We start from the raw sequence: 20,221 nt of genomic DNA, 5'->3' as shown, positions 1-20,221 counted from the left end.
GACCGTATAATCAAATCTTGCTAAACTGAGAAATATCTGCTCATTTTACAAGCAAGCTGCTGGTAATGAATTCACCAACCAGCTTGCTGAAGACTGCCTGTCCCTGAAACAGCTCGTCCGGTTAACATTCCTTCAAGTTCACGCCTGTCCACACAACTATAAACATTACTCTCATGTGTAATTCTTTTAGTGATGTATGCTTAAAGAGGGTATGAATAGCTAGGATTTCAATAGCACTCTTCATAGGAAAGGACCTCGCAAAACAATACCAAAGGAATGTTCAGAATATTGGGGAGCTTTAGAAACAGCATCCCCTAGTGGTTCCGCATGGCCAAATACCCTCAATTCCTTTGTAGATCTTGCCAATAGTAGGCAGTTTAACAGGGGTCCCAAAGTTAGGGAACGCAACCCCCGAAGTACGAGGCGTACAAAAGAATGCAAAAAGTTATTTTTGATAATGCAAGCACGCAGGGGGTTTTGAATTTGCAAACACACTTGCATGCATATTTTTCCAAAACTCCCTAGTGGCCCCTATTTCTAACACCCCCCTAACGATGATAATTTTTTTGTGAGAGTAAACTATACCCTAGAAGGTGTAAAATGCTTTAGAAGTACAGTACTGAAGGCATTACACCCGTTAAGGTGTTTTTCCATCAAAATTTCCATTATTACTACATACATGTCCTGGTGCTTTCCTGTGGGTACACGTTGCATTCCACATGGGAAAGTGCCCAACACACATGGAAGTGCACCATGGTGGTGGTGGTGGTGTTTCAACAGCTGGTCTTAGCCTGGCAGTCGAGGCTGGCAATTGCGCCACCTGCATTGCCTCTTTCAGGTTGCATATTTTGTCACCACACATCTGGGAGCTCGCTGTGGTAGAGAAACAAAAGCGGAAGGTGCAGCACCTCTCTCCCTGGAAGATCTGGTGGCCTACTAGAAACACTAAACACTGTATGCAGTCCTGCAGAAATCCTCTGGTCGACATGGCGTCGATACGTACCACTAGTGTTCCCCACTTGGATCCTCGTGTTCCCACAAGGACAATCGTTATTGTTCTGGTATAAAAACACACTTAAGGGTGCAAAATGTTGGCGAGCATGTCAGCCGCAAGTTCAGAACCTGGGACTGGTACAGCCTATCGCAAAAAAGCAAAAGCCAGTCAGACATGCCAGCAGTGAACCTTACATACAAAATTCTGGAAAGAAATTTGCGTGAATGTGCAAGAACATGCTTGCAGTAATTTAATGCAAATATGTTTTTGTTTTTGAAAGGCCACATTATTTCCTTCCTGTCAGGCCAGTCCCTGATACCCCTTAGTAGTCCTGGCTTGTTCAGTTTAATCTGATATATCGGCAGTGCTGTTGGAAGACTCACTTGAACAGGTCAGAGTTATTGCTGTGACTTGGCCACATGGTAATCCTCCTTTTCAACTGGTAGAAAGTAATTTTTTCTGATTGACATGGAGGCGCACTTCATACTCTCACAATTATCAGTTGTCGATTTTAATTGCATATAATTTAACGCCTAATCATACTTATTGTCTCAAATGAAATGGTATTTAAGAATGATGGGCATCAAACATTCAATACAAACATATGCCCCAAATCAAGCAAGATCTTTGTGAAAAATTGCCTAGCTGAATTTTGTCTGAAGCACAAATTATGTTCCCATCATTCGTGTAATCAAGCTGCATAGGTGGAAATTGTACACATACGGTCTCAAGAAATGCGATTAAATGAGTAGGACATGTTATCATGAATAACTGATTCAAGCAGAAAGCGAAGCAAATTTAATTAAAGCTTCAATAAGATTACTTTCATTAGCTTTTTCTTCAGGTCCGGCTCAATGTGCCGACAATTTTAAAACAATGCATTTTAGACCTCTTAACCAGCTTTTTCCACATTCCAGCAGTCATTTGACACGCGCAAAACTTGATTTAGAAACATTTTATTTCCACTGTGTTTACATGCTGCCCACTCTACCCTTAGCCATTGTGACATGCACAAAGTTAAGCTGTTTTTCAGATTTCTTGCTGTCATGCGAACCAGTACCTGTCATGTTAAAAGACACGAGGTCTTGAGAAGGGAATGTGAATAGACTTGTCTTTTTTCCTTTACATACAGAAGCTGCTCTAAATTTTGCACAGTGAAGCAGACACCTCAGCAGTAAACCACAACTCAACATAAATAGCGGCACATGAAACTAGACGGCCATCATCGGACGTGTTGACGCTGGGGAACCTGAGCCACTGTGAATACAATGGCATGACAGGCAAAGGTTAACTCAGAACAAAGCGCTCAGCGGAAAAGCAATCAATCTGCAGTTCTCTTGGTGGCGCTTCAGAGCTGATAACTGCATGGGCTAGTTGGCGACGTTTACGCGAGACGAGCAGCATAGTTCCTAAGTGCAAGGTACAGTGCTAATGCATTCACCAAGCCATTTACTACGTGACAGCACTGCATTCATTTCCTCGCTGCCCAAAAGAAAGTGACCCGAGGAAATCCACCGTGGGGTGCACACGAACCTTTCCGTAACCAACAGCCCATGACCAGCTCTTGTGACAGTCGTCTCGCGTAAGCTCAACACTTATGAAAGTGACTGCTTTTTCATTTTTGCTTTGCCCCTGTGAAACCATGCACTTACTCATATTTCTGAGACAGTATGGCATGATTCAGTACAGCAAGGAAAGGTCCAATACTCATGTGCAGGTTGTGCTTGATAAAGTACCGTAAGACTTCTTTGAAAAACAAGGCCGCACGGCAGGAACTGCCGGACATGACAAACTCGTGGCGCGAACTTTACCGATAGCGTTGCCGCTCACGCTCTAGCATGACCAACTGCACCATACTTTCAGGGAACGAAGTTTACAGAGAACAGATGCAATGAGAAGCTTGTTCTCTCAAGGTCTTTCCACACAGACTGAAATAGGGAGGTGCAATACAGTGCGTGTGCACATGTAAACTGCACCTGCCTATACCAAGCTGTGCACCAGGGCCGTAAAGCAATCCTGCTTTTCTATTTCAACATTCTCGTAGCACCAACCGTCTGTAAACCATGCATTCCCTGTGAATCTTCACAACCTGCTCACCGTTGACATATGGCATACAGTTCACACAGACCACAAACAAAGGACAGCGCTTGCCCTACATTCTCGTCATTTGTCCATCGTCTGTGTGCACTGTACGCCGTACGCAAACATGTCAAAGCAAAGTAGCCTGCCAAGGCGTGCTTATGAAGCACTTCTCTACTCGGTCCCTCGCTCTCAGCGCACTAGGCAACCACACTAGCCACACAGCGACGCACCACCAAACGACGACCCCCGTTCTGTCCACCTGTCGCCCCGGGTCCTTGGCAAAGCGAGTCCCTCTTCACGAGCTGTTGGCCGGTGGGGTCTCTTCCGTCGGCGTCACCGGCGCCGCAGGGGAGGCAGCGGCGGGGCTTGCCCCAGGCATGCCCTTGCTCTTCGCGATGGAGCGGGTCATGCGCTCGAGCTGGGCGGCCGCGTCGTTGTGCATGAGTGACTTGTCGGCCGCCGCCCGGATGGGCGTGCTCCCGGGCCCCGTCTTGCGGTTCAGCAGGCTGTTGAAGAAGTTCTGCAGCACCCCCTCGTTGCCTCCCTTGGCGCCGTCGGCCTGGCTCAGCTTGGCGAACTCGGTGTCCTTCTTGCCCGGCGTGGGCAGGGCGCCGTGCGAGCCCGGAAGCCGGCGTTCGGCCGACTTCTGGACGCCGACGGGCGTCCGCGCCCCCGCGGGCCCCGCCGCAGCGTCGGAGGTCGCCCGGCCGGTCGACGGCTGTGCCTGCTGGTTGAGCAGCGCCAGCTGGCGCGCCAGAAACGCCTGGTCGCCCTCGGCGAGCACCTCCGGCTCGCGCTGCAGCGGCTTGCGCGTCGTCATGGGCCGCGTGATCACCTCCGAGTAGGGGTCGTCCGGGGACGCGGACGTGATGTTCTCGTACAGGATGGCGATCTTCTTGTCGTTGTCCCAGCCGCACGGTATGAACACGCCGTCCTTCTCGACCACCAGCGCGGGCGTCTTGAAGGGGAAGCCGTAGATGCGGTGCACCAGGTACTTGTACAGGAGGTCGCAGTTCTTGTCTTCCTTCACCGACGTGTAGAAGAGCGCGGCGCCGTAGCGCAAGCAGAACTTGCGCACCGCCTGCTGGATGAAGTCGAAGTGCTCGTCCTTGAAGTCGTAGTTCTTCTCCAGGGTGCTCATGTAGTCCGTCTTGGTGATCGCCACGATGATGTCCAGGCCTAGGTTGTTGCTGAGCGTGTCCTCGCCCAGCAGCGGCAGCACGGCGGCGGCCGCTCCCGAGGACGCGTCTCCGTCCTCGCCTCCGCCGACCGTCACCGAGGTCCTGCGCAGCGGCGAACTCACGCCTTCGATCTCGTCGCCCGGTTCGATGTAGTCCTGGAAGCGCCGCAGGACGCGCAGTTTGTTCCTCTCCACGGTGCTCGGCGGGAGGCGGAGCCTGGACAAGTGCTCCTCGAGCACGGTCGCCCAGCTCTGGAGCGAGTCGAGAAGCGACCACGGCGTCGTCATGGACGCCGTCAGCAGGACGGTCGTGTTCTCGAGCGTCTCCTCGGTGAGGACGAACTTGAGCAGGTTGCGGTGCCAGGGATCGCCGTCCAGCACCCACACCCCGAGTCGCGTCTGGTCCTCGCGGTACTCGTCGCGTACGTACAGGTAGTGGTACTCGAGACCCGACCCCTTCTTGGGGTCGTCGTTGCCCTGTATCTTGGCGATCAGGGTCGTCTTGCCGGACTCGTTGTCCCCCATGACGAGCAGGAGCTTGTGCGACGGCAGCTTGTTAGGCAGGCTCGCCTGCACCTGCTGCAGGATGGAAGACCAGATATTTTGGCTCTCATCATCCTCCTTGGCGGTGCCGCCGTCCGCCTGGTTCTGGGGTGTCGCGCTCGTTCCGGCGTTGGTGACCATGGTGACGGTTGTCCGGTCGCTCGGACCGTCGAACCGTCAAGGGGTTCGGTTGAAAATGCTGTCAGCTGCTGCTCCGTTCTGCGACGAAAGCACGGGACGGACGACACCGCAACAGCGCAGCAAATCAATGGCTGGCCTGGCTGTGTCACCCGTGTCGAAGCCAGAAAGAAGTCGACAAAAGCATGATGACGCACAGCGGCACAGCTCCGTACAAAAAAAAAATAAACTTTTTTTTCTCTTCCGCATTAGATACAGCTATTCCTATACATTGTAGGCTAACTGTAGTGTTATATATCACTTTCAATTATTGTGTTAAATTACTAGAGTTTATTCAGCATAAACACATACAAGAACAAAACCAAAACTCAGCAACATTTAGATGTCCTTAGTACCTTGGTTGTGCACATCCACTTTACACATCAATAATTAGTCAAAATAAATCAAGAGCTAACAGATTAGACTGTCATCTACATTTAACTTGAAAATAAACATTAATGCCAAAATAGTATATTTTATGTGTTTATTAGCTTACTTTTTTAGCTCACAGGTAGCAGGACAATCTGTAAGTGCTTAATTACAAACCAATAAGAGTGTAGATTAACGACTTGTATTTGCCGGAGGGTGTTGGCACTAGTGATACAAGAAAGCCTATGGGCGAAAACAAAACATGACAAAATGGCAAACGCCAGATTTTCCGTTTTCTGTGGCACAGCAGTTGCGGCGGTAACGCCGTCGTCAGTGTTGCTCGGTGCCGCCAGGGTATCGTCGCTGCGTGTCACGTCGCCGCTTACTGTGGAAGCGTGCATGTGCATGTGTTATCGTGACTCGAGACGTTCGACCCACCTAATCGGGGAGGCATGCCCAGCGCAAGAGAACTCTCTCTTGTTCTCCCACGACCCGATCATATGTTTGTGGAGCATCGCCGGTGCTGATATCGAGCCCCCGAGCCAGGTCAAGCGCACCCGGTCAGCCACCGTTGGAATTCGCCGCCGCACTGCTAACCACAGACACTTGCCACGATGAACGTGCGGATGTTCAACGTTATCCTCCTCGGCTTCGCCTTCATGTTCATCTTCACTGCATTCCAGACGGGCGGCCTAATACAGGTAAATTCACATTGTAGTATACATCTCCGTCAATTGTTCCGCCTCTGGATGAATGAAATTGCCGCCCCATCGCGACACATCCGAGCCCGCGCATCTGTAGCTAGGTGTTGTGGTGTTATTGTCCATCGCTTGATGGACTGACAGATGACAGCTGCACGAGGGTTTTTCAGCGGGAACGTTTACGCAACCGATGCAGTGCTTTAGAAATAGGCGCGTTCGGATCGCGAGTGAAGCCGCACGCTTGGTCACTCGAGTAATTTGATGTGCCTTGACAGTACGGCACACAAATCTCAAGAAGTCGCGTGCTCGCGCACCTCGCATACCTATAGCTGTTGCGTTAGAAGAACGCGTCGAACGAGTTTTGTCACGTGCCACATATAACCTGCCCTGAAGTCCTGCCGCATTCTTGCACGCAGTGTGTACTTGGGGCCCCGTTGAGGGGGTTTCGGTTTCGGCGAAAGATACACTGGGCGGTTTGTTTTTGGTGTGCTTCTTTTCCACAGGGGGCGGCGCGCGTTGTTTGCTGCGATAAAACAGCAGATTTCTCGAAATGAGGATGTGATGAGCGCTGTTGCTTGTGGTCAGCAGTAGTATTTACTGTACACTTAATTTGCAAGCGAAACTGCGGAGTCAGCACGGGTTCTGGGTACCGCATCCGGGAAATGAATTCAGTTTCGTACAGTGAGCGAGATCGATCGCCACGTATAATGTTTAAGGGTAGGTTGAAACTTGGTCTGATCCAAGGTGATTTCTTTTTGCTACGCAGTTTGTGCATTCTCACCTGGGCACTGTAATTAGCGCCGAGGTTGTACAAGATTAACAGTCACGGTAAATGAGAAAACTTCATATGCGCACGAGCAGCTTTTTTTTTTTTTTTTTGCAATGCGTTATCGAAGCTCTTCTGAAGCTGTTATTTTATGGCGTTGCTTTATGGATGTGATTAACATGTATATATGTGCTCTTCATGAGCACCGTCATTTCCCTGGGAATATTCTCCGCTCTGTGCGTGCTCATTTATTCGAGCGTGATATCATCCTCGCGTACAAATGTCCGTATAACGTAAGCGCGCTAAAGAAACGGCGGTTTACTGAAGAGGAACGTTATACCTGCGTACAAATCATTCAGTTCCTGTTCATAACCAGAATGGAAGATACATCTTTAATTGCTCCATTTTTAAAGGACACTCATTCAGCAAGGTTCGAGGTGTGAAAAGCGCTGTTTAATTCTGCCAGGTAAGGCTTGCGAATGGCGCAATGGATAACGCACCTGCGGTTTCGTGAACAGCTTTTTATCAAGCTCACAAGAGCGAAATTGCTGCACCTGCCCATGCGTGCTTTCGCTCTGAGACCGCGCATATTGACCGCGAACTGTACGTGCTATCTTTATGGAGTTTCCGCTGCGCCTTAATAGGACACAATAAAGGGGAGTGAACGTGTTAAAGGGACACTAAAGCGAAACAACAAATCAGTTTAGACTAATAAAGCATTGTTTCAGAACACTGCAGGCAGTCATTTAGAAATAACAGTTTGAGTATTAGACGAGAAAATGAAGGTCGAAATATCAGTATTTGAATTTCGCGCCTAAACCCCCGACGCCGGCACGTCAGTGTGACGTCAGGGATTCCAAAGTATGTTTTCGCATTTGGGCCGCGTTGGCTGAGTAAAGATTCCCGAAACTTGCCATGTTGAATGTTTGGTTCCTTTAGAACACAGTGTAGTCAATCTGTATCGCTGTATAATTAAGTAGGCCCTAAAAGATGCCATCAATATCCATGACGTCACAGCGACCAGTTGCGGGAACTTCAAGGTAGCGTTGGCCCCCGTCTTTCGTTCTTGCGCTTCTTCTGGCTTACCAAGCGTCTTGTCGTGGTAAGAGTGGTGTTTTTGGTGTAGTAGAGAGGCAACCTACTGATCCAGAAGAAGTCAATTTTCGCTTTAGTGTCCCTTTAAGCAAGATTGACAGCAAGCTGCTTTCATCAAAAGCAGACGGTTTCGTCTGCTCGAAAACTGCCTTTCTATCCGTTAATTTGCGCGCGGCTTAAAATGGCTCACCCCCAACGTTCTCGCTTCAGCATTGTTCTAAAGAAACGCCAATGTCGACCACCCGATCTGACCCGACCCGCACCGACGCGTCCGGTGCAACCGACCTCTGACCGCGGCCGATGCGACCAGACCTTTCCGAACCACCCGAACCGACCCAGCGGATCCGACCCGACTGATTGACTTTAAACGGTACTAAATATATATAACACTTTAACTAAAACACATATTGAATAATAAACAGTTCGAGAGATCACGCACTGTTCTTAAATTGATTATCGGTAAGAAATAAAAAAAATTATCGCATTTCGTTCAAAAGTAAGCAGTGACATCAGTCTGCCTACTTTCAAACCCTGAAATCAGCCTGTCATCATCGGTTGCTCTGTATGGGCGCGGGATTATAAAAAAAAAAAATATTTGCGTGCCTTATAATAATTAGATCATGGTTTCGGCACGTAAAACTCTAAAGCTATATATATATATATATATATATATATATATATATATATATATATATATATATATATATATATATATATATATATATATATATGTGTGTGTGTGTGTGTGTGTGTGTGTGTGTTTATTTCAAAATACTGCGAACCAGAAATGTTTTAGTCTGTGCAGAAGCAGTGACAAAATACAAAACACTGATCGGTATAACGACGTAAGAGGGTTGCATACAGAAACCTAAACAAGAAAAGTGTCACCCAGAGAAGTGACACTCCGTTTATGCAAATAAAAGAAAACATCGACAAAAATATTTTCGTATGGAGAGAAAATTCCAATATTCATACTGTTCTCATAAAAGTGCTGAATTTAAAGGTTGTTTGTTTTGGCAAATGAGCCTGACGAGTTCGCCTTTAAATAAGTGGCTTCACACCATCGACACTCTTAGCTTATTTTTACCCAGCAATGATTTCTAAAAAAAAAAAAACTAAAGCTCACGAAATTTATCATTTCTTTTTTTTTTTCTAGCGTAAAACTCGCATGCCAGTGCACAAGCACAAGTCCCTATAGCATAAAATTATTTTCAGTTTCTGTTGCCTTCCTTGTTGCATTCTTTCTGTTCAATTTCACTTCAATGTCATGCATGTTTTTGCGAAAGAAAATGAACGTAAGCATTTGTTGAAGCAACTAACCCAACATGGTACGACTGACCTTGTTGAATTGTTATTGTTATTTTATTAATAAACCTTCGACACAATTTCTTTACTACGCTTTAGACAAAAATAAAAGTGTTAACTCGTTGTACCATGTAATAATTTCATCCAGATTCCATTGCTATGAAATGTTGTGGAAAGCTCTGGAGCCCCCCCTCCCTTCCCTGCTTATTAAAGAAAGACTACCAGTTCAGAGGACCACTGTGTCGGTGTGTGTGCACACCTTGCAGCATTTTATAGGCAATAAAGTTGTTTTCCTCCGTGCAGCAGCTGACTATCTCGTCTCAACGTAGTGCATTCATATAACCTTGGAGCTCCCCGTAGCAGATGGCGGAAGGAGCGTCAGGTGGCAATTTTTGGAGCATGTGATCGTAAAAAAAGTAAAGCCAAGGCTTCTCGGAAGTATGCCCTCGCCATGTGGGAAGGAAAACACTAAGAGGGAGCGTCAAGTGACAATTTTGAAGCCTAGTCATACAAACCATCGCCTAAGCACTCCGTGCAGACGGTTAACCAGCGAAGCTGAAACGTGCGGCCCCGGTGTTTATCACTGGCTTAATCCCGACGATTCTTTCAACGACGGCTTGGTAGGCTTCCGGATCCTCGGTACGCTGTGGTTGCTTGCGCTCGGTTGCACGAGCCTGTTCTTGTGCCCGCGGGCTGCAGCATCGGGACGACGTAGACGAGCTCATTCTCGGTTCTGCTCGCGGCGTTGCTGATCGAAAGCTGCCTGCTCCTCAGGAGTACGTTTGACGCGTGGCCTACCCAATTTTGAGCCGGAGAGAAACTGCTGGGCGCGCCGCGCTCGACTGCGACGGAGAGCAAAGACGTCACTACTGGCGCAGCCAATCGCGCGCCTTTCATTTTTTTTTTTTCGCGCATGCGCATGGAGTTCAATTTTCGGCGTACAGGTGACAGACGGACAGACGAATCGGCTAGCCATATAGACCGTTTTATTGACGAGGAGGAACGTAGCCTCGAACCAGCGCACCATGCCGCTCTTTTCCTCGCACGTGCGGATCGCCGTTTCTCTCAGCGGCAGCTTGGAACGGTAGCGGCATATCATTGTGAATTAGCGCGATTTTGGATTGCCAGCATAAACAGAAAGCAGTTGACGCTGTCAACTTCGTCGCGTGTTTTTTCAGAATATATTACTTCCATCGAGCGTATGGCAACGAACTCGGCACCCATGATCACATTGTGATATGAACGAAATGCGCGTATTCGAGCCGGTCAGCTGGTGCGAAGGAACCAAATCAACTATTTCTTCGCGCACGCAAATTATTAAAGTTATGTTCAAATGTGTTTCGAGATTATCGTGCTCGGCAACAAACGCTCTGGTAGAAGCTGACCGGGGTCGTATTATGAAAACAGTACGTGCAAACGAAGGAAAATGATGGTGCGCACTTCTTCGTTCTGTAACCAAAGCCATGCCTACCGGGTTCCGACGAGCCCTAGTTCACACGGGATCTCCCGTGCTTCCGAATCTTGCCGGCGAGCTGAATGGCCGACGACGCGCATCGCGTGCTGTGTTTCAGAATGCAAATCTGTGGCTGCAGAGAGTCGTTCGTTTTTTTAGCTCTGCAGAGTCGGCGAGGTGCCCTTGCACATTGTTGCGACTGGAGGTTCGAAGACGTGGCATGTACTTTGCTCGTGGAGGAGTAAGCGAACGTGCGGCTAGGCCCGATATCCAGGACGTTTTACAAAACACGTTTACATATTTGCAAGAAAGTTAAAAGTAGTACAGAAAAAGTTCACGATGAAGCAGTAGCAGCCCATCACTCGCGCCGTCCGTTGCTCTTTTTATGCCCCGTGTGGTCATTGTTCAGTCACTTCCCCCAGTCCGGCGTCGGGAGACCGATGACATCAGGTCCCACCAATCCGGAGGTCGGTTGCCCTTTCCCTCCGAAGGGAGCTTTGTCGGAAACGCACGCACATCACTGGGCACATACAGGGAAAGAGGGGAAGTATGCTGACTCCGATCGTACACTGACTCCGCCCCCGGCGTGGACCTGCCAATTTTGGCTGCTGAAAAGTAATGGCCGTATCCTTGCTAATTGCCCGAACCTCTCCTGACCGAGGTATACTCCTGTGGTGGCCATAAATCATCCGTTTTGAGAACCATTTTGACGAGGCCGTCGGCCCGTTCCCCATAATCGCGTTAGCCGTGACCGGAGGTGTTCGCGGGGTGAACGGCCGATCACAACAACAGGCACCACTTGAGACAAAAGATTGCGCATCTTCGGCGCGTCGCGTCGCTTGGTCATAGGACATATTCGCGGTCACTATCAGGTCAATTTTATCGAGTACTTCATGTTAACGACCCTTCGCAATGTTGAGTTATTTTATAGTTATTTGTTTTGTAAAGCTTCATGCCCAGGTGCCAGGTAAACAACGTTTAGAAAATCGCACCGCGAAAAATTTTAGGAGCACGAACGCTAGCAAAACGTGCTTCTTTGGAGCCTCTCAAGTTATACGGATTGGGATATACGCTGGTGCATGGCACGCGGAGACACCTGAGAATGAGAGTTCAAGTCTAGACATTCAGTAATAACACGTTGCATGCATTTTACGTATTGACAATGTTACGACTTGACTCGCCTCCTATTTCGCCTCCTTGAAGTGGATATGCAAATAACGTTTCGCTGCTAAGCCCGAAGGTGCGGGATCAAATCCCGGCTGCGGTGACCGCATTTCAATGGGAGCAAAACGAAAAGAAGAAACGCGCGTGTATCGTGCATTGAGTGCACTTTAAAGAACCCCAGGTGGTCTAATTTAATCCGGAGTCCCCCACTTCACTGTAAAATAATTTCCACCCTTAAAATTGGAAAATGGTGTAAATGGTTCTATAACTGACACCCTTAGGGTGTCAGGTATATAAATCACACCCTAAGGGTGTGAGTTGTAGACGCATTTACACCCTTTTTCACTTTTAGGGTGTAAATTATTTTACAGTGTAAGGCGTGCCTCATAATCAGATGGTAGTTCTTGAACCTAAAACGGCCAGAATATAATTTTTTAATAAAGTTTCCTGCGGTCTTACTGTATATACGTAACTGGTGGCCGGCTATCTCTCCGTAATGGTGTCAACGGCGCTGCGCTCTTCAGACGTCATCGCTGCTGTATAGAATGCGCGGAAACGATCGAGGACCTCCTTCAGGAGATAGACGCACGTGTGACACATTTTGCGCGATCGATAACGCATCCTGAATGCGCACTATCGCTTTCATTTGAGTACGTCCATTACCGAGATAGTCGCGGTCGGTAGAAGAAGAAAAAAAAAGGAGGTAATGCTCGGTGTCGATAAGTCGTGTTTCCTCCGCACGCGATTGCTTCAAACCGGTGTACAGCCCGGTATGTTAACAGAAGTCTGCCTTGCTTTAGTTTTTTTTTTCTAAGTTGGCAGTCGACGAGCGTTAGAAAAAGTAGTATTGGCACGAGATTTTAGTCTTTTCATTTGTTTGCGTCGTTTGGGGGGTCCTCCACTCGAAACCGCAGAAAGAATACTACGAGTTTCAGAGCGGACCGAACAGTTCACTATCATAGCTTTTCTAAGAACCGTGGCTTCAGCATTGTTTCCCGACAGGCGTATGCGACGTGACGTCACTACGCGGAAGGTGGTCACGTGTGAGCAGGACATCGTGACGTATTTTTTTCCCACTCCGTCACCGCGAGCGCGGTCGGTCGTTGTGACGTCATAATTTCGTAATGCTTGCGTGACGACGCCAGGGTTTTGACTGACTGCGTGCTCTGCTCATTTCGTCAGTAAATGTGCAGTTTCTCGTTACCCGGGCACCGTGATTTAATTTGCAACAAACTTGTGACGTCACGCCTTCGCTCAGTCCTTTTGTTCGCGTGTGTGCGTGTGTGTGTGTGTGTGTGTGTGTGTGTGTGTGTGTGTGTGTGTGTGTGTGTGTGTGTGTGTGTGTGTGTGTAGTTAAAAAAATATACTGATGTATTTTCAAAGCTGTGGAAACTTGGAACAGACGTTTCTCGCACGTAACGATGACATTGACCTAGTAAGAAAGGTTGGGAAACGCTTAAAAGATGTTTTAATTTGATGCTGAAGTTGATATCGAAATGCGAGGACCTGGAGCCACGACATCATCGTGACGTTGTGACACACATTAAAATTTTCTAACGTGGTGTAGTAGCGAGGCTAGGAATTATATCGCATGAACGGAGTGATTGTGTCGTGACGCGTCCACTTCCTGACTATACTTAGCCGAAACTGGTTCGCAGAAACAAGTGCTGCCGACTCCCGTTTATTTAGCCTCGGCTTATTCGATATTTCGCCTAATTCGAACGAACTTGAAGGTTCCGGTGAGAAAAATTACATATACTACAAAGCGTGTCACTTCGTCCAATTTGACTCCCCCACCCCACTGGCGCCTCCTCACAATCGCAGCGGTTACTAAAATCTTGTAAACACAAGAAATTCATCAGACGTCGCCACTGAACAAGCGATGGCGGTGACTGTAGCAACTTGTTCTGCAGCGTCGATGACATTTCGCATTTTGGCCTGGGCGGTGTCTGTTCTGAGGGTGTTATCGGACGACAATGTTGAGATGTGTGAACTATACTGACCGACAACGACACATATAGTTATTGCGTTGGTGTATTGAAGCAGTAGAAGAAGATTTGAATCTAGCCATTGTGGCGCCGTTTGTTAATTTGACCTTTCGGATAATTCGACCACAGCTTGCCGTCCGCTTTGGGTCGAATTAACGAGTGTAGACTGGACGCTAAAGTAAGTTTTCTATATAGGCTGCTTTGACGCTTGCTGCGTATTTAAATTTTCTGACCTGCCGCGATGGTTCAAGATGGTGTTGCGCTGCCAAATGCGAGGTCGCGGTGTGAAATCTCGGCTACGGCAGCCCCGTTTCAGTGGGGGCGAAATGCAAGAACGCGCCCGTGTATACCACGCATTGAGTGCACGTTAAAGGGGCCTCAGGTGGTCGAAAATAAGGCGGAGTCCCTCACCGTGCGGCGTGCGCCTCATAATGAAATCGTTTTTTTTTTTTGGGGCATGTAAAACCCCAGAATTCAGTTAAATTCCTTAATTTTCTGGGATTTAGAGCGCCTTGCTGGAATTTATAAGAAGGAGAATTTTTTTTTTATATTAAGACATGTCGAAGAATGCTGCTACATTGGTGCTATTCTGGAAAACGCTACCAAGTGCCGACCACTTTTGAGCCAATAAGGGAGGTCGTTAATGCATAGCTGCCCCGTGAGCCAATCAGAACTGACCAGCTCTGATGACGAATTTGGCAACATGGCGGAAATTTAGCGTCCATGTCATTGTGCGAGCACCTCTGAGGCTTGCTTGGATTAATCCTTGCCGTCCACCGTCTGAACTAGGGCGCAGCGTTACTTCGATGCAATAACTCGCGCAATATGTTGAACTATGCAAGACTTCATACGTGCATAAGCGGGCACGCCGGGCTTGCGCAGTGTTTTACACGCTTGCAGTGCGGTGGGGGGTGTGGCGGCGCGAGAAGTCCCCCCCCCCCCCACCCCACCCCCTCAAGCGTATGCCATGCAATTAACCCGTTTATGTGCCCGCGCCATCTCGGCCGTTGGAGGTTGTTGGAAAGGCGTTCGATCGCGGCGGCAGGCACGTCGTGTGCGCGTTGCAGTCGGGAATTCCCGTGCCCGCTGCTCTCCGCGTGTGTGGCGAACGCGCGAAAGACGTGTTATCTGTGTCACGGCTCCCGTCGCGGTTCCCCGATGAACGCGGACGAACGTTCTTTCCTTGTTTTTTTTTTTTTTTTTTTTTTTTTGCGCGCGTGGTTGTATTTACGTGCATATCCATGTGTATACACAGACCCACGTGCGATATAAATACATGCACGCCGAGCGGGCGCGTATCCATCGGCATACGCCCGTGCTCGATAACAACAAACCCCGCCCCCTTTCCCGCGGAGCGCACGTATACCCCCTATAGCTGCCGTCGTTGTGTCGTTTTATGCATACATACGCGTCGATCGACCTGGATGACAAACGACTCTGGGATGGGCGCGCGCGCCATTAATGGGCCGCCTATTATGGCGACAACCGCATACCGCTCTTCGCATTCTCTTTTTTGGTCACGCTATATATGCGTGGTGGAATCGTTCCGCTGTCACAGTTGTGTTTTTCCGCGCGCGCGTGATAGATTAACGTGTGCGCAAGAGCTGCCTTTCTTTGCTTGCAAACAGGCTACCCAGAAGACTTCCGGTTAAGCCCTCCGGAACGACACAAGTTACAATAGCCTATAAATTTACAGTACCCTCAAGCTGGCATCAGTTTTGCTGTAAAGTTGGAATATTCGACAAGTGAATCTTATTGTTCAGTGCAATAGCAAAAAAAAAAAAAACCCATACATGAGCTCAGCGCATGGCCCACTTTCTTTATATCAGAACACATGAAGGATATGCGCCTACAGTATGCGACAAAATACTTCCAATTTCTTGGCTAAAATGACTGTCAGAAATGCATGACCCGAAGTTTTCTGGGGTCGTGAATGCACTGCTGCCACAGCGTGGGCAAAAAAGGGTCTATTCACTCCGGTTCCGCGCGCGCAAGTTTGAGGCGTCCTCTCGAAGGCGGGTTGGCGTGGAGCGACAAGAACCACGTGTGAGCGCTTTTAAAACAATTTACACCCTGTTGGAATCGCACCGCTGGCACGAGTTGATGGGGTCTCGGTGCTGACGCCCGTTATTGCCAATGGGTCGCAAGCCCCAAGGGTAGCGTTGGCCTGGCGGCCTGGGGCACTGGAAGCATCCGAAGGTCCCGGCAAAGCAAGAGAAGACTGGTAACAGAACAACTTGTTTATTCTAACATAGCAAAAGAGCGGCCGGTCAGTTCGACCGAAGTGGAGAGACGGGAGAGCACGTAACTCAACAGTACAAATCGGAGCCTCTCCTCTGGCGTCCGGGGGCAGCTGCTCTTATACTCTCGGCGTCGCGGTCCAAAAGGGAAGGTCACGGGATGAAGGTCACGGGACGGCGGAGCATGAGCCCACGACGGCGCGCACGGTCGAGCCGAGAGACCTGCTGAACCGAGTGCAGTGACGCATCGCCAACCCGCCCACACGACGGCGCGAACGGTTGAGCCGAGAGACCTCCAGGCTCCTCATTCGGGGAACTCCGCTCCCCGGCTGCCGTGCTTTGACAAGCGAGGGCACACACACACACACGCACACACGAAGACACGTGGCACTGAAACACGCCTGGACACGCTTGGCGGGGAGGCGTTGTGGCGGCGTCGCACGGGCCAAAATGTCCGCCGCTTTGAACGAAGCCCCTGCGTCCGTTGCATCCGCGCCGGCATTACCGCGCGTTGTAGGCGAAACGTAACAGACCGCCCCGCCGGGGGAAGGAGATCCCGATGGTTAGGGGACTGCATCCGCTGTCCGGAGGGATGTCGCTCGATGATGCTCATAACCGAAGTCGGGCGTCCTTTGGCGTTTCTTGAGCGCAGTGCACAGAGAAGGCCTCGTTCTCACGTTCAGGTGCACACAGGACACTGCAAAGTGACTTCGGGAGAGTTGACATTTTTGTTCTCGTTTCCGGCAAGCGTTAGAACTACGCCGAAAGTCAACCGCTCAGTCAGCAAGCACGGCACAACCCTCACTAAGCCCTGCCAGGCTCTTTCCCCTTTTATACTGCTGCCTAGTTCCTTACAGTAGTTTAGCAGCACTCAGAACGCGTCCACAAATCGGAAAATTGCACTAGAAAGCACATCATCACTTTGAAACACTACACAAAAGCAATAAGTTAAAAATCCTGCCTCAGGAAGAAAAACATCAGTAACAAGCAATTTTGAGGCTGATTCCCACGTTAGGGGCTTCGACTTAAGCCATCGGCGTTACCGTTGAGACTCCCCTTTTTGTAACGCACCTCAAAGGAATATTGTTGCAAAGCGAGGCTCCAGCGCAGGAGGCGGCCATTTTTGGGAGAGATGGTCTGCAGCCATTGGAGAGGGCAGTGATCCGTTTCAATGATAAACCTCGAGCCGGCTAGGTAACATGACAATTTCTGAACGGCCCACACAATACACGCACACTCTTTCTCGGTGGCGCTATACGCCTGCTCACGACTGGTCAGCTTACGACTAGCATACAGGACGGGGTGTTCTACTTCTCCATTTTCCCGTTGGCACAGTACAACGCCCATGCCTCGCTCACTAGCATCACACTGAACAACGAACCCTTTTGTGTAGTCGGGCGATCGTAGCACAGGCTGGCTTGTTAGGGCGCTCTTTAGGGCGCTAAAAGCTCTTTCCTTTGCCTCGTCCCAGACGACTGTTTGCGGCTCTGTCTTTCTTAGAGCATCCGTTAGGGGAGCCGCGATATCAGAGTACCTGGGGATGTACCTCTGATAGTAGCCGGCGACACCTAAGAACGACCGAATATCGGTCTTCGTACGCGGTTGCGGGAAGTCTCGCACAGCGGCCACCTTTATTTCAGAGGGGCGGCGACGACCCCGACCAATCACGTGTCCGAGGTAGACAACCTCGGCCTGTGCTAACTGGCACTTGGGAGCCTTGACTGTCAAGCCCGCATCGCGCAGGCGGGTTAGCACTGCCCGCAAGTGCGCCATATGCTCAGGCCAGGATGCGGAGAATATCGCTACGTCGTCTAGATACGGTAAAGCGAATTCTTGCTGTCCCCGCAACACTTTATCCATGAGGCTTGAAAAGCAGTATGGCGCGTTCTTCAAACCAAAACTCAAAACTTTAGGACGGAATGTCCCCATTGGTGAAATGAACGCCGCATACCTACTAGCCTCTTCTGTAAGTGGAACCTGCCAATAACCCCTGACAAGATCTAGGGTGGAAATAAACTGAGCGCTACTCACTCTCTCAAGGCGCTCCTCGATGTTAGGGATCGGATAAATTTGATCCTTAGTGATGGAATTAAGCCTGCGGTAGTCGACGCAAGGACGAGGTTCCTTGCCCGGTACCTCAACTAAAATCAAAGGGGAGGTATAATCACTCTCACCCGCTTCAATAACACCGAGCTGTAGCATTTTCTTTACCTCAGCCTCCATAATATCGCTCTGGCGGGGTGACACCCGGTACGCCTTGGATCGTACTGGCTCTGGGGAGGTAAGTTCTATGTCATGAGTAAGGACAGAAGTCCTACCAGGCCTCTCAGAGAACAGACCTTGAAACTCTTGTAAGAGCTGGTGTAGTTCGGTTTTCTGCTCAGGCGACAGCGATGCTTTACTTATTAAGTCACTAATGACTTGATCGGTGTCTTTCCTGTTTGTCACTGAGCCTAGTCCCGGAAGCTCGACCGGAAGCTCTTCGGGCACGTTTACCATCATGCACACCACTGCTTCCCGTTGCTTATAGGGTTTGAGCAGATTACAGTGGTAAACTTGCTGTGCTTTCCGCTTTCCTGGCAGACTCACCACGTAGTTAACGTCCGACAGTTTTTGAACAATCCGTGCTGGGCCCTCCCACTGCACGTCGAGTTTGTTCTTTAGCGATGTGCGCAATATCATGACCTCGTCGCCCACCTCAAAACGACGGGCCCTGGCTGTCCGATCATAATAAACCTTGGCCCTCTGCTGGGCCTCTGCCATTGCTTCACCTGACAACTCCTGTGCCCTTCTTAAGCGTTCGAGGAGCTTAAGCACGTACTCTACCACGACTGGGTCGTCGCCCCTGCCTTCCCATGATTCTCGAAGCATGCGAAGCGGAGATCGCAGCGAGCGACCGTACACCAGCTCAGCTGGCGAGAACCCCGTAGCCGCATGCGGCGCGGTCCTTAATGCAAACATCACTCCCGGCAGACACAGCTCCCAGTCAGTTTGATGTTCAAAACACAATGCTCTCAACACGCGCTTCATGACGGAGTGGAGCTTCTCAACGGAATTCGACTGGGGGTGGTGCACTGAGCTGTGTAATAGCCTTACCCCGCACCTTTCGAGAAAGGCTGTCGTCAAAGCGCTAGTAAACACTGTACCCTGATCTGACTGGATTTCTGCAGGAAAACCAACTCGCGCAAATATGGACAGTAGTGCATTGACTATCTCAACTGAGCTGAGTTCTTTAAGCGGCACTGCTTCAGGGAACTTTGTCGCTGGGCAGATCACAGTCAAAATGTGTCGGTACCCCGTGGCTGTTACCGGCAGAGGTCCCACTGTATCAATAACGAGCCGTCTAAAAGGCTCCGTAATGATAGGTACCAACTTCAACGGCGCCCTCGATTTGTCCCCTGGCTTGCCCACCCGCTGACAGGTGTCGCATGTCTTCACAAAGTGGTCTGCGTCCCGAAAACACCCTGGCCAATAGTACTCTTGCAAGAGACGGTCCTTAGTTTTCTTAACTCCTAGGTGTCCGGACCACGAACCCCCATGCGACAAGCGCAACAGATCCTGACGATAGCATTGAGGCACGATCAGCTGATCGAACTCCACTCCCCTGCGGTCTAGATACTTCCGGTACAGGACCCCACCTCTTTCCACAAAGCGAGCATTTTTTTTGGCGATACCTTCCTTGATAATGCAGCGTATGTTTTCTAGGCTGCCATCCTTCTTTTGCTCGGCTATCAAAGCCGACCGGCTGACTTTTAGCAACCTGTTAAGTCCGTCTGACGTAGGCGCGATGAGCAAATCTGGAGACAGCTCTTCTAACTTTCCCGTGTCGGGATTTTCCTCTCCAGTATCTGGTGCCTTTAACGCTACAGGCTCAATTTTATTCAGTTCGGGCGTGCTCTGAATACCAGCTTGCTGCGCCTCTGACCCTTTCTTATCTTTCAACAACGTCGGCCCCGCAACTACCGCCTTTGCAGCGAGCTCCCGAACCTTCGATCTGGTTAAGGCCTGAACGCTAGCCTCACCAAACAAAAGCCCCTTCTCGCGCAGGAGGTGATCGGACCTGTTCGAAAATAGGTACGGGTACTGGGGGGGCAGCATAGATGACACTGCGGCCTCCGTCTCAAGTGCTCCGAAAGGTCCTTCAATAAGCACTTTTGCTACCGG

At 49.7% G+C, this 20,221-nt stretch overlaps 2 protein-coding genes across 4 annotated transcripts in view; one reads left to right on the top strand and one right to left on the bottom strand.

Annotated features, from left to right (window-relative positions):
- Positions 1 to 1,934: 1,934 nt before the first annotated feature.
- On the bottom strand, positions 1,935 to 5,160 carry Dlic (dynein light intermediate chain). The gene has a single exon (XM_050173940.3). The coding sequence runs from the start codon at positions 4,938 to 4,940 to the stop codon at positions 3,372 to 3,374; it is 1,569 nt and encodes a 522-aa protein (XP_050029897.1). The 5' UTR covers positions 4,941 to 5,160; the 3' UTR covers positions 1,935 to 3,371.
- Positions 5,161 to 5,568: 408 nt separating this feature from the next.
- The window catches only part of LOC126525953 (UNC93-like protein MFSD11), a 52,600-nt gene continuing 37,947 nt past the window's right edge, over positions 5,569 to 20,221 (top strand). The window contains exon 1 of one of the 3 annotated variants that reach the window (XM_055067842.2): positions 5,569 to 6,046. In XM_055067842.2, coding sequence (XP_054923817.2) covers positions 5,960 to 6,046 — 87 coding nt within the window. In that variant the 5' untranslated portion in view covers positions 5,569 to 5,959. The remainder of the gene's footprint in view (positions 6,047 to 20,221) is intronic. The other 2 variants (XM_050173950.3, XM_050173951.3) reach the window with 2 other exon arrangements.

Source organism: Dermacentor andersoni, chromosome 8, assembly GCF_023375885.2.
Source record: "Dermacentor andersoni chromosome 8, qqDerAnde1_hic_scaffold, whole genome shotgun sequence".
Lineage (NCBI taxonomy): Eukaryota > Metazoa > Arthropoda > Arachnida > Ixodida > Ixodidae > Dermacentor > Dermacentor andersoni.
This window is presented reverse-complemented; position numbering and strand designations above follow the sequence as displayed.

Bases quoted from the DNA above. Each gene is read 5' to 3' on its own strand.
- Dlic (XM_050173940.3), bottom strand. From the start codon at position 4,940: ATGGTCACCAACGCCGGAACGAGCGCGACACCCCAGAACCAGGCGGAC.